This window comes from Poeciliopsis prolifica, unplaced genomic scaffold (genome assembly GCF_027474105.1).
Source record: "Poeciliopsis prolifica strain line A6 unplaced genomic scaffold, Auburn_PproV2 SCAFFOLD003, whole genome shotgun sequence".
Taxonomy (NCBI): Eukaryota; Metazoa; Chordata; class Actinopteri; order Cyprinodontiformes; family Poeciliidae; genus Poeciliopsis; species Poeciliopsis prolifica.
Window position 1 is genome coordinate 5,595,246 of NW_026562378.1, and position 13,253 is coordinate 5,608,498.

The 13,253-nt window shown below is 41.8% G+C and overlaps 1 protein-coding gene across 4 annotated transcripts in view; it reads right to left on the minus strand.

The window, feature by feature from the left end:
• LOC129358332 (chemokine-like protein TAFA-1) overlaps positions 1-5,222 on the minus strand; it is a 136,739-nt gene extending 131,517 nt beyond the window's left edge. For 2 of the 4 annotated variants that reach the window (XR_008605795.1, XM_055027306.1), the window contains exons 1-2: positions 4,612-5,222; positions 2,191-2,327 (exon numbers count right to left, since the gene is read on the minus strand). Coding sequence is in view for 1 of the 4 variants with exons in the window: in XM_055027306.1 (XP_054883281.1) it covers positions 2,191-2,314 (124 nt within the window). In the remaining 3 variants the exon portion in view is untranslated. The remainder of the gene's footprint in view (positions 1-2,190; positions 2,328-4,611) is intronic. The other 2 variants (XR_008605796.1, XR_008605797.1) reach the window with 2 other exon arrangements.
• Between the last annotated feature and the right edge of the window lie 8,031 nt (positions 5,223-13,253).

Genomic DNA, 13,253 nt, shown 5'->3' on the forward strand with positions numbered 1-13,253 from the left:
AAGTATTGTGAAGAAAGGCTGCAGAGAATGTAAAATAAAACAGAAAATCAGGCCACCACAGTTTCCACCTGGCTTCCATTCTATCCTCATTTCCTAGACACATAACGGCAAGACGCATGTGTAGAAGCAGAGTACGACGCTGTTGAAGTGACATTTTACCTTTTCATCATCTCACTGGGTTATTTTTTTTTTATGTAAATATGAAACATGAAGTCAGTGACTTTGGTAATGAAACCTGGGATCCCCCTTGAGCTTTCCAGGAGCCCCAGTAGAGGGCGCTGGCTCCCCAGGTTGAGATACACAGAGACGGATGCTAACAGCTACCTGCGCTAATCGTGCTAATCGCAACATAAGACGCAAAAGACTTCAGATTCCAACCCTGTGTTTACATTGTGAGTGATTCGTCTCCTACGCACATGACAAGAGAGACGGTACCTCATGAAATAATAATATAAATATTAAATGGCCGCTAATGGCAGGAAGAGCAGGAAGTCACTGCTGAAATTTCTTATTGTATCCTCTCATCTGAAATAGAAATCAGCCCCAAAATTCTGCTCAGCGCATCTCTGCTTGATGCCCAACCGTAGAAAGAGAGCTCATCTCAGTGAACCCATTAGGTCATCAATAACGGCTCGCGTATCCTCAGAGGACCCGTGAAAATGCCACCTCGTAAAGGCCTCCGCGAGAAGAGAGCACGTAAGTGTGCGAGCGTGTATACGTCTTTGCCCAGGAGTGTAATGGACGTCAAGTATGTGAGTTGATCTGTCTGACAGTAAACCTTCCTGAACTGTTGGCCCCCGCTGTCTTTTACTTGCGTGACTTTTCTAGACGTATAACCACAAGAAGCGGAAGGGAGATGGAGGGGGCAGCAAGTATTTTATTATTTTTTTCCTTTTCCTCCCCTTTGGGTCAACTGCATTATTCAAAAACAACACTTACTGAGCCCTGCACTTCCTTATACATCTTTGGCACCAAGCTTGACTTGTCAGCCGGACAAAAAAGAAGAAAAAAAATCAAATAAAATGGAAGTCACCCTTTAAAAAATGTATTAAAAACTCTGTGCTGTTCATCCCTATCCCCCTTCTTTTTTTTCTTTTCTTTTTGCTTCAATTAATGGGGCAGGAATACTTTGAAAACTTTTTTTTTTATCCATCAGAGCAAGGATTTTCATGTGTCAGCTGTTCCACACTAAAAGTAAGCCAATTCTCTGACAGGCTGCTTAAAGTCACCAATGTTCACAAGCATAGAGAATTCAGAGCAGTGTCTTTTTTTTCTGTCTTCCTATTGCTCTGCTTCAATTACCGCTTCTTTTTTTTTTTTTTACTTGGCAGTGCAAGACACAGAAAGAACTAAGCAGGAAACGGCATCAATGCTTAACAGCAGCTTGGCATGGAAAAGAGCCCCACTCTGCATGAGGGTTCAAGCGTGGAAGTAACATTCATTGTCAGGAGCTTAAGGAAAGCATTTGCTTTGCTCTAGAAAAAAAAAAGCTTTGCTTCCTTGTAGCACTCCCACATATACCATATGTAATTCTAGTGAGCTTTTCCATAATCGGAGAATTGGATCCGCCTCCATTCCTACCCTCCACTTTGGCCTTCGCGGTGCAGAAGGCATCAGGCTTAATTGCCGAGCATTTCCAGTGCAAAAGGAGGAAAACATAATTGTCATTTCAGCCTAAGCAAATGTGATCAAACTCCCCCAGCTACCAATATAGTAATATGGATTGTTGCCCATAGCTTTAGCTGCTCCTATTAGTCTGCACGAGTCGGGAATTCCTCGCCACATAAGTGAGTCATCTCCCGATTCCCAATCTGAGAAGATGTTCTAGCAGCACTCGCATGTTAAGATCCAAACAGCGGCGGACAGCTCGCAGAACGAGCCCCAACCTTGTTAACTGTGTTTCCTCCCAACTGCAAAAGTCGAGTCACTTTGGAACCAAAGGCACAATTAGCGGTCCCCAACCTCCGCTTATCCGCTAAACCTTCAAGCGCCGTGAATCATCTCGTGGCGTTGACGCAGCGAGTCGCTGTGACACGCTGCGGCAGGCCTTGTTCTCGTCTTTCAAACAGCCAGAGCTGAGAGGAGCCAACCCAGCGAGAGCAACGTCTTGCATGTTGTTAACACCGGGCTGGGAAGTTAGTCAGACAATGAAAAAGAAAAAAAAAGAAAAATAAGAGCTTGTGAACGAACCCAGAGTGAGGATGTCGGTGCGACCGGGTCGGGCCACGTGGTGCTGCTGGATGGTCTGGTAGAGTGTGGCCTGGCACAGCAGCAGGAAGCCGAGGCTAATCCACATGGCCAACAACCAGGACATGGTAAGGCCGAGTCTGGAGAGCAGCATGAAGAAACAGAGCTCTGTTAGACAAGCATGTGTGAACATTTAATATGGATATCATCTTTACTCAGGACGGAAAAACAAAGGAGAGACACAGATGAAAACATAGCTATATGTTTAAGAGAGTGATTTACTCAACTCTATGTGCAATGATATATAAAGAGCAACAAAAAAACATAATTTTGCCAAACATAAATTGTATTATGACATGAACGGATCAGGATTTTCCTGGCCAACGCCAATTTCTGATTTTGCTCAGGTCAGATTTTTTATTTTTTTTAAACAACGCATAAAAGTGGAAGCGTTTTCGCCAGATTCTCTGATGGAGATAGTCGTGTTGAATCCGACATAAACAAGGCAATACTGAGACAGAACTTATGGATCAAGTCATGTTTTGACCTTTATTGAATTTGTATTAAATACGAAAGGGGAAAAAAATCTGATCTATCAATCACTGATTAATCAAAGGGAAACTGGCTGATCTGATGAATCAGTGCTTCGCCGTATAAAATGACTGATTGGGGACCATTATTATATCTTTAAAAAACTTTGTTAGACTGTGCTGAACATAGAGTTAAAGCAGCAAACCCAACTTCACCTAAGAACCAACACCGATTGTCTTTCTGTATCATTTTCTTCATTTCTTTTAAAATAAAAATTAAAAAGGATCAATTAAATTAAAAAAAATAAAAACTACATACACCGAATATCAGACATTTGAGAAAAATGTAATCTTAGTCATAATTCGGCCATCTGTGTTTATAAATTGAAGCTGAAATTAATCATTGCTAATCACAGACAGCACTCTTGGTCATATTAAGAGATTTATTCTCTGTTGAGGGGCGGCATATGTAGACACGCCTCATTCCTGCCTGAATAATCACATTCCCTCCTTTCCAGGTGGTGTTAGCTCTCATTTCCATCCAGAAATCCGAAGCGGGGAAGTTGTTGTTGTCATAACTCCACCTTCTGTAAAGCAATATTTTTCCACCTATCTGCAAATGCTTTCCCCCCCCCCCCCAACTAGGGAGCATGTGATTATTTTTACATGTGTTAACAATGTCCATTTCATAGGGACGCACCAAAGCTTTTAACCAAGCTTGCTGCAAGTTAGTGGTTCTATGATCTAAGCACTTTACTGTGATTCTGAATTCATAATTAATACTAAATGCAAGTGCATTAAAATAAAGCATGTAGCCATTAGCCATTTAACTTTGAAAGTAAGTAAAGCGAGAGCAAATATTTGATTCAATGCATTATTTAAAGATAGATGTCTTGTGTTTCTCATGCTGTGATATGCAGCTCAGGTCAAAAGCATTAGCCTAATCAAGGATTACCCTTTGTGAGATCATGGCTGCTTAATAAACAAAGAAAAATGAGAGTATAAATCCTTAATAACATTATGTATCACCAGCTGGAGGGGGTTTTAGAACGAGGATGAGTCCTCCTTTACTCTTCTCCAACCACACACGTTTTTCTCACTGAGTCAAAAGGTTTACAAGATGTATTGTTGGGGGAAAAAAAAAAAAATTCGCTGCGCTTGCACAGTTAATTGTATCGGCTGCATATTACGTAGAGCCGCAGATCTACAGTAATCTGGGGAGGCTTTTTTTGGAAGAGGGGGGTGGGGGGGAAATGTAGTTGATAACTGCAGCTTATCTCCTGAGCTGAAAGCGCAGCACAGTCGAAGTGAAACAAACGCACAAAAAAAGAACGGGGGACTATTTACAAGGTCTTTCAATGCAAACAAAAAAGGCCGTTTCCAGAAGCACGCAGCCCACGCTTTCTGCAGACGCACACCGCTAACAGGGGCTCCCTCTCACTTTTGTGGTGCAACCTCAGATGAGACACTCAGAAATGCAGGAGTCCAGCTCTGAAGGGTTGGGGTGGGGGAGAGAGAAAGTAAAAGCAGACGGAGGGCGAGGGTGGAAACGTGAGGCACACCTGCAGGCACCGATGCACCTGCTCCAACATCTCTAAAGAAACAGGAGAGATTCTCCCTCCGACACACTTCAGAAACAACTTCAGCCATCAGCCAACCCCAATCGTTCCAAAACAGAGACAATCAGTCAGACTGTAGATGCTTTCTAATCAATGGTACTTCTCATCCAGCGGGCATCGTCTGCCACCAGAAAGTCTGGATGCAGAAGACGTCGCAAAGCCATTTCAGATGTTCAATCAACCCAGATAGTTTTCATTTTCTCCCCCATCAGACATTCTTCTACATCAAACTCCCGTCGTCTGACACCAGAGGAATGTCCCACACCCTTCCTTACCTGAGCAGCGCGTTCAGATGGAGAAAAGGAGCTTAGTCAGAATCACAGCCTGTCCGTCTTAATTCCATCGTCTCTTCATGAATTCCACCTGCAGGTAAAACCCCAAAAAAAAATAAATGGGGAAAAAAAATCACTCTGGACTTCTGCTGCTGTGATTTTTCTTTGAAAAAAAAAAAAAAAAACAAGCAGAAAAAAACCCTAACACGAGTCCCCCAAAAACGCCACCCAGGTGGGAGGACAATAGGTGTCAAAAACTGACCAAGGTGTGTGAGAGACTCACGGCTCTATCGGCCACAGAGATGCTGCTCTTCTCTCTTTCAGAGTCTTTCGAAACTCCTCTGCTGAGATGAAAGGGGGTCCTAATTTGCCCCCATCCGCCGCCTGCCCTCGCTCGCCGTTACCCCCCCGCCCCCCGCCCCTCTGTCCTTCTCTCTCTCTCTCTTTCTCTCACGAACTCGGCGGAAGGCTCCGGTGGAATGACCGCTCTGTCTGCTTTTGGCCACGTCCCCCCATTGAGAAGCTGAGCTGATAGTGTGAGCCTCAGTCCTGCCTCCGACGCTGTAAGTGGAGCGTCTGTGTCGGGCGGGCAGGCAGAGCGGGGCGAGTGTGAGTGAGCGTGCATGCGTGTGTGTTACACTGTAGCCCAGCTGGGAAGAGAGAAAGAGAGAGGCACGGAGAGAAAGAGGGGGAGTCGGATCACACGTCTTAAAGCAAGACTACCCGCTCCTGCGTCGTACTCCATCAGCAAATGAAGCATGTTTTATTAACTGAAGCCTCTTTACGTGTCAACCTGTCAGCCATAACATCTAAAGCGAGAAATGCGTCAAGCTGTCCAATGCAGATGTGTCTGTAGAGGACAGAGACGCCTGTCTTTCAGTTTCACCTCACAAAACTTGAGCAGTCTCATGAGCAGTGTGATTTCCTTTGCCTCTTTGTTGCCACCCAGCTGGCGATGATGTTTTGTTTTTTTTTCCACCCTCAGGACAACCTCGCACCCGAAGCTCCTAAAGAGCTTTCAAGAACCCTCGTGTCACCGAATCTGCTGGCTCGAAGCACGAAGGGCAAGGCTTCTTCTCGTGGCGTGTGGGTGAGTTTGCGTTGGCGCAAGCAGGACGAGTAAACCAGGCTTCTCCCTTGTTTCGCCTCCTAATGAATCACCTTCTGTGTGGTGGTACGTACCTTTAGCCTCATCAATCTCACACATCTGCCGTACTTGGACTCAATCACAATATGACATTTAGGATAAAACGAGACATATGCCACTTGAAGTGTCACAGAAACAAGAGATGAGGTAAAAACCCGCAGATGTTCGGGACGGAGTTCAACTCCATAACGAGATCTGATCGCAGGGCTGATTCGACGAGGTATTGCATGCAGCATCATGTGAGAGCAGTGCTGTGAAACTGCCAGCCTCTCCCCACTGCTTGACTTCCTCCAGTTATCTACTAGGACGCAGTTTTGACATGGTTAACAAGCCCTTCAACTGTTGGTCACTGTGCCATAACATAAGGCATCCTGGGCCATCTCTGTTGCTGCTGCCATCTCTTGGACTTGTTCTTTACTCACCACTGAGTAATTTGACAGCCAGATGCACCGATCCCTGCAAGAGCTCCAGCATGCAGGGCCAACAGGAAGAGAAAATGTAGAAAATGAAAAAAAAAGAAGAAACAAACCCAACAGGTAAGATTTCGGACTGTGGCAGGAAGCCAGAGGACCCGGTGAGAATCCACATGTGTACAAGGCAGAATAATGCAAACTTCAAACAAGAAAGAATGGAGTGCAGACCAGGATTTGAACCCAGGACCTTCTGCAAAATAACAGTGACAAAAATGACACCTGGATTTTTACACTGTTTGCAGCTACAAGTATGTAAAAATGTGGTGTGACAGCATAAAGGGCAAACAGTTTGTTAATACAGAATGTACAAACATGGATGTATGAAACCTAGCGTCCTTCCCAATAGTGTTTCTGAATCATTTGTCGATATCATACACACTGACATTACAACGACGACTCCGATTTATATTCTGCAGCTCTAGACAGAATCAATCAGAGAGGAAGCCAAGAAGTTCACGGTAACTCTGGGGGAGATGCAGAGATTCACAGCTCAAGTTGGAAAATCTGTTGATTCTGTCATTTAATAGTCATACATCTAAGCAAAGTGGAGGCAGCATCATAGTGTGGGGATACAGAAGTTGCTAGGAAGATGGATGTAGCTCAGTACAGGGCATGATTGTTAGGGACTTGGGACCAAGACAGAGGTTTAATGCTAAACATACATTCAGAAAAAACAACCGAATGACTAAAGTCAAATCATAATCATGTGGTATACTCCAAATTCAGATCTAATGAATACAGAAAAATGGCAACAAATTGGAAAATGCCTTCCTACAGACCTTCTCTAACCAGGCTTCGTTAAAAAAGAGATGATGCACAAAGCTTGTGAAAACATACTGCCAAATACCTGCAGATCTGATTACTTTGTTCAGGTAAAGTAAAGGTAAAGTCATTTTATTCATATTGCACAGTTTCAGCAAAGGCATTTCAAAGTGCTTAGGTTTTAACTTGATAGGTACATGCAATACATTTACCCACAAGAAATCTGTGAAACGATTCATGGACTTTCTTTGCACACCCCCAGTTATCCACTCTTTTGTGTTGGTCTCACGTTACGACTCTAATAACTCTTATGTTTTTTTATACAAAAAACAGGGAACATGAATACTGTGGCAGACTCCTTATCATTAGAAATCTTGGAGGGGGGAAAGATTGTGTTGTGTTTGTTTGCTGGAGTATTTTGTGGAAAGTGGTGATGAGTTGTTATTTATTTTTTTTGGTTTTGGACCATGCTTCTTGTATTTACATAGATTTGTAGTAATCTAGTGGCAAAGTGATTTGAATGAATAGCAAAACTGCCATCTGGAACCCCATTGGGTATAAAGCTCAGCATGTTAAGAGAGAGATTTACCCTAAGCACAAACCGCAGGGTAATTATCACTCTGATTGGTGTTTCCACACTGTCAAGACCGACTCGCGCAGCCGGAGTTGATTATCAATAAATACGATCATTAAAATTTTTACCAAATTGTTTTTTCTTGTGTTTTTTGTTGTTGTTTTGTTTTTTTTTAATTGGAGGCATTAATAACCTGAACGCTTCATTTTGCATGTCTTTGTGATGTGTCCCACCGGAACAAGATGAAAGCATAAAATACAACAAGGCCCAGGGGCAAACTTCGAGTCGCAGGCGTCAGATTATTACATTTGCGTTGCGCCGCGATCATTTAGACGTTTTAAAGCTATTTCATCTTCCTGCTGGCGATTCGTTCCAGTCTCCTGATTTTCATTCTGCGGTGCGTTGGGAAAATGGACAGGGACAACAGAATTTCACAGTAATTCTGGATTGTTGTCGCACTCTCCCTTCTCGGGGGTTTTCATCATTTCCAAGCAGCTGTCGCCGCGGCCGGTGCCAAGACCTAACTACAGTCGACCAATCACCGGCCAGTTCTGTTTGGATCTGAGCAGCCCTGTTAAACAGTGCTGTTTGCCAGTGCTGCTTTTTTGCTTCCCATCTTTTTTTTTTTTGTCTCATTCTGTCATTTCTTTTTTTGGGGGGTGGGAGATATTTTTGTCATCTATTTTCCTGCTGGCTAATAAAATTCTCCCTTCCAGTGCAGCCTGTCCCAACTGTGTCCCAATATACCAACTTAATCCTCCTCCCCTCCTCACCCTCTGGGCTTGTCTGCTTTACTTAACATTTTTAACTAGAGCAAACAAAGGGTTTCTTCATTTGACAAAGCCTATTCTCCAGAGTTATTCTGAAATGTAGCACAGATGCAGAATGAGAGGAAAAGGCGAAAAAGAGAAGGAGAGGAGGATGGGTGAGCAGAGAGGAGTCATTTGGATGAAGCAGATAGCAGGGATCTTGCACACCGGTGGATGGTGAATATACATTAAGCCATTTAACTAAATGAAATAATTTGAGATGTGATCAACACTTGTTGAACTTTTCAGCCTGTCGTCTTCAGCTCATGCCATTCACTAACCCCTTAATGACTGACTCAAAAGTTTACAAGTGAGTATCTTGAGAAACACTTCTAAAAACTCTGAAATGACGACAAAAAAAATGAAAACCAGAGGAGCAGAAGTCGCTTTGTTGCTTTCATTGGGAAAGCTGAAGGGAGACTGAAACCATTTATACTTGCAACGAACCAACTGTTTGTTCTGCTGCGTAGCAAAGAAAGGTACATCACTGTACCAGATGACGCTGAGCCGATGGCCACTGCAAAGCACTGACTGTCATCTTCAACCTTCTTGGTAAATAATGTGACTCGGCGCTTAGTCATTCTCCATTTAGCCTTTTCCCCAACCGTAAACTGTTTGGTTAATGTCATGAGACGTTTGCAGATTCCTCCATTTTCCTCCAAATGTAGCAAGTGTTCTTTGTGACGACATACCTACATTTTAGTTTCATCAGATGAAAACGGTCTTTGTCACCAATTGCATTTGCAAACTGTAATTTAGTTTTTCTATGTTGATGGTAGAACGTTGGATCCCTCCTCTCTGAGTGGCTTTTCAGCCCATATCAGTACTGGGCCTGTTTTATTAAGTATTAATTGAGAATATTTGTTTGAATAAGAGTTGTTGCCCTTAAATACATCTATAGCTGTTCATTTACTGAACTGAAAAGCCGTAAATTAGTTTACGAAGCCGTAACAATTCTCTTCAAACGTTTAAGTTTGAAAAAAAAGCAATCTGCAAACATCCACCTTTTCAATATTCTTCCATTTATTAGACATATTTTTGGTATTTCCAACTGACATACATGTAATTAAATGTTACATCGTGGGGATTGCCATACTTTCGATTTCTGAGTTCATTCAAACCAGATCCAAGAACAGTGTTGGAAGAACAGAGTGCTTCCCAAGTGACTGATTGGCCGACCCGTCCGGAGTGTGCCACGTCTCTTGCCTGTTGGCTGCAGGGACAGACTCTGACTCAAAATAGTCCTTAGAAAGTGTTCAGCTGTCGCAAAAAGTCAAGTTATTTGAAGTTATATTAAAATTTTGGCAGAATTTGGTTCATTATAGAAATTAAAATTTACATCTGGGAATAATGTCCTACTTGAGTGTAGCTTTTTCTAGTTGCAAGTCATAAAATCAGAGGGATTTAGTCCTTGTTGTGACGATAACTACCAATTACTATTACTACAAACTAAAAACAACATATTTCTTTATGTTCTGCAGATTCAACAGGAAAGGAAAATGTTCACAGACCGGTGTGCTTCAGTATTGCGTCGTATCTATGAGACACAAACCATCAGAAGAGTGTAAATGTTTTATTCCCACAACTTTGCTGTGCTAAATCGGTACCGTCAAACGTTGGACCAACTTTTCATCAGGCATTTGACACGAAAGTGGTTGTTTAGATTTTTTCCCATGACCTCTGTGTTCTTCTGTCATTGTTGTCCTCAGTAATCCCTCACCTGTATATATATATATTTTTTTATCAGACTGCTGCTCACCCTTTTACATGCCTTGCTTTGCTTCCTATTGATTCTTCCAGTGTTGTTATGCTTGCCTGTTTTCCTCTTCCTGTGCTGCCCTTGTTTGAACTTTATTTTGCTTCAGACATTTGTTTTAAGTTCTGTTTATTTAGCACATTCCTCTTTGCTTCCTGCTTGTCTGCTTCCTGGCCATTTGGATCCCTAACATGTCATTCCCATAAGTCCTAAACTCTGTTCAAGTCTACTTATTCAACTGAAAGCAACACAATGTGCCTTAGCTGTGTGTGCGCTTTGTTCCAGTCCGGTTCGCATATTTGGATGTTTCTCCCTGTCTCTGCCTACTTGCATTGACTTCAAACAAACAGACAAACAAATAAACAATAAAAAAAAAACATTAATGGATGAAATACTTCAAAAAATCTAAACTATTTGTATTTTTTTAAATCAAAGGTAAATCTTGAATCTTTCGTATTACTTCCCATTGAAAGATTGTTGGATAAATTTTGTTTGTTTCTTCACTTAAATATACTTTGTTTAAAAAATTATTTTAAAGTAATAGATTGCCTTTATTACCTTTGAACCTGAAATACTTTTCATATTATTTGATATACATTTTTGCAACTGGTCAATTTTGTTTTGGTCATACATAGAGAGAAATGTGGTATCGAACTCTATCATAGTCCTCTTCGTCCAAATGTCCCGGGAGTGTTAACAGCCCCATATTTGGTCATGAACTCTGCACAGAAAAGGAAATAAGTTACAAGATTTTAGTGTTTGGAGTGGGTCAGAAATTCGGTGCCGGTGATGCACTGGGACCTGACGGGTCTCAGCAGGTGACATTTTGTGTCTCGGGCGAGTTTGAGATGGAGGAGTAATTGAGCAATAGATGGCTCGACTACCGGAGACGATGGTAGCCATGAAAATGTTCCCGCACAGACCAATAAAAATGTCCTCTACTTCTTGCTGTAATTGGACCAGGGACAGTGGGGGTTGGTCTGTAGCCTGAGGAGACCACCTTTAGAAATGCTTTGTTCAATACACTCCTATTAGACTGATGAGACATGGGACTCAGTGGAAGAAAGACATGTCTCAAAAGAACAAGAGTAATGCTGATGAGAAGAAAAGCCTGAAAAAAAAAAAGAAGAACTGTTGCCAGACTGGAAAGGTAGCAACATGTAATCACAGAACTCTTCCAGAAACGGACCGTGTGTCTGCTGCTGACAAAGGTCAGAGTGCATTCAGAAAAATAACAGAGGATTTTTAATAAGCCAGTGTTACCGACAATCTAATCAGAAGAAAACTACAGCATATGCAGATTTGCAGTTGTTCCCGGTGCATCACATGATGTTTGTACCAAAAAGACACAAATACACAAATTCCCACTATGGATTTTGTCTGGTTAAAAAAAATAAAATAAATAAAACTTAAAATCTGTCATTAATTTATTAAAATAAACACCACAATGGCGTGTGCTGACCATCTGACCACTTGAAAGTCGGGTCGGACTCTCCGGTTCGGTGCTCGACTGGTTTGAATCCTACCTAAAGAACAGGGATTTCTTTGTTTCAATTGGAAACTTCTCATCAAAGAGGTCAAAGGTCACATGTGGGGTACCCCAAGGTTCAATCCTAGGACCCCTCTTATTTAATATTTATATTCTCCCACTAGCTCAGGTCATAACAGGAAATAATATTAGCTACCACAACTATGCGGATGACACACAGCTCTACATTACGATGTCACCAGGTGACTCTGAACCCATCCAATCACTGAATAAATGCTTAGAGCAGATAAATGTGTGGATGTGCCAAAACTTTCTCCAACTGAACAAAAATAAAACTGAAGTCATTATTTTTGGACCTAAAGAGGAACGATCTAGAGTCAATGCACAGCTTCAGTTATTACAACTAAAACCTAGCGATCAGGCCCGAAACCTGGGAGTAGTGATGGACTCGGACTTGAACCTCCAGAGCCACATAAAGACAGTAACAAAATCGGCCTTCTATCACCTGAAGAACATCTCCAGGATTAGAGGACTAATGTCTCAGCCAGATCTAGAGAAACTCATTCATGCGTTGTCTTTAGTCGCATTGATTATTGCAACAGCATCTTCACAGGCCTGTCCAACAAATCAATCAAACAGCTGCAGCTGATCCAGAACGCTGCTGCTCGCGTTCTCACTAGAACCAGGAAAATAGAGCACATAAAACCAGTTTTAAAGTCCCTCCACTGGCTCCCTGTAGCTCAAAGAATAGATTTTAGTTTACAAATCACTGAACGGTTTAGCACCACAATACATCAAAGATCTGCTGTTGTTGTATCAACCTTACAGACCTCTGAGGTCTTCTGGTTCTGGTCTGCTCTGCATCCCCAGAACCAGAACCAAAAGAGGAGAAACAGCTTTCAGCATCTATGGACCAAAAATTTGGAACAAACTTCCAGAAAACTGTAAAACAGCGGAAACCCTGACTTCCTTCAAATCTCAAGTAAAAACGCACCTGTTTAGAGTTGCATTTGAAATGTAATATGTATGGATTTGATTTTGTGGATATGTATGTAATTTTTTTTTTTTTTTTTTTTTTCCTGTTGTGGGCAACGGGGCCCGGCGAATACCCGTGGTTAAACGGACGGCGGAGTCCGGCGGTAACAGGCGCTTAAATTCCGTGTCAAAGGGAAGGGGAAGAAAGGGAAAAAAGAGGGGAAAAAAAGAGGGAAAAAAAAGAAAAAAAAAACTTGGTATTTTATTCTATGTTGCATGCCTTTGTGTTTTGTGTTTATGATGTAAAGCACTTTGAAATGCCTTGTAGCTGAAATGTGCTATACAAATAAAATTTGATTGATTGATTGATTGATCATCCACAGTTTATCTGCTTTTTTGTTTGCAATCTACAATTTCAAAAATTAAGCATGAAATAAAATTTTGTCCTTTTTTTGATGCACGAGCCAAACCCTTGCAGGCTTTTTTAGTATTTTGGCTTGAAATGTGGTGACTATTTTCAGGTATGTACTCCAGGATGGTCATGATGATTCAGGATGCTGCATCTTCTTGTTGCACCAAGTAGAAAAGATTAATCATGGCCACATGATTAATCAATAATTATAATTATTCTTCACATAATAAACTAATCAACCAGATGTT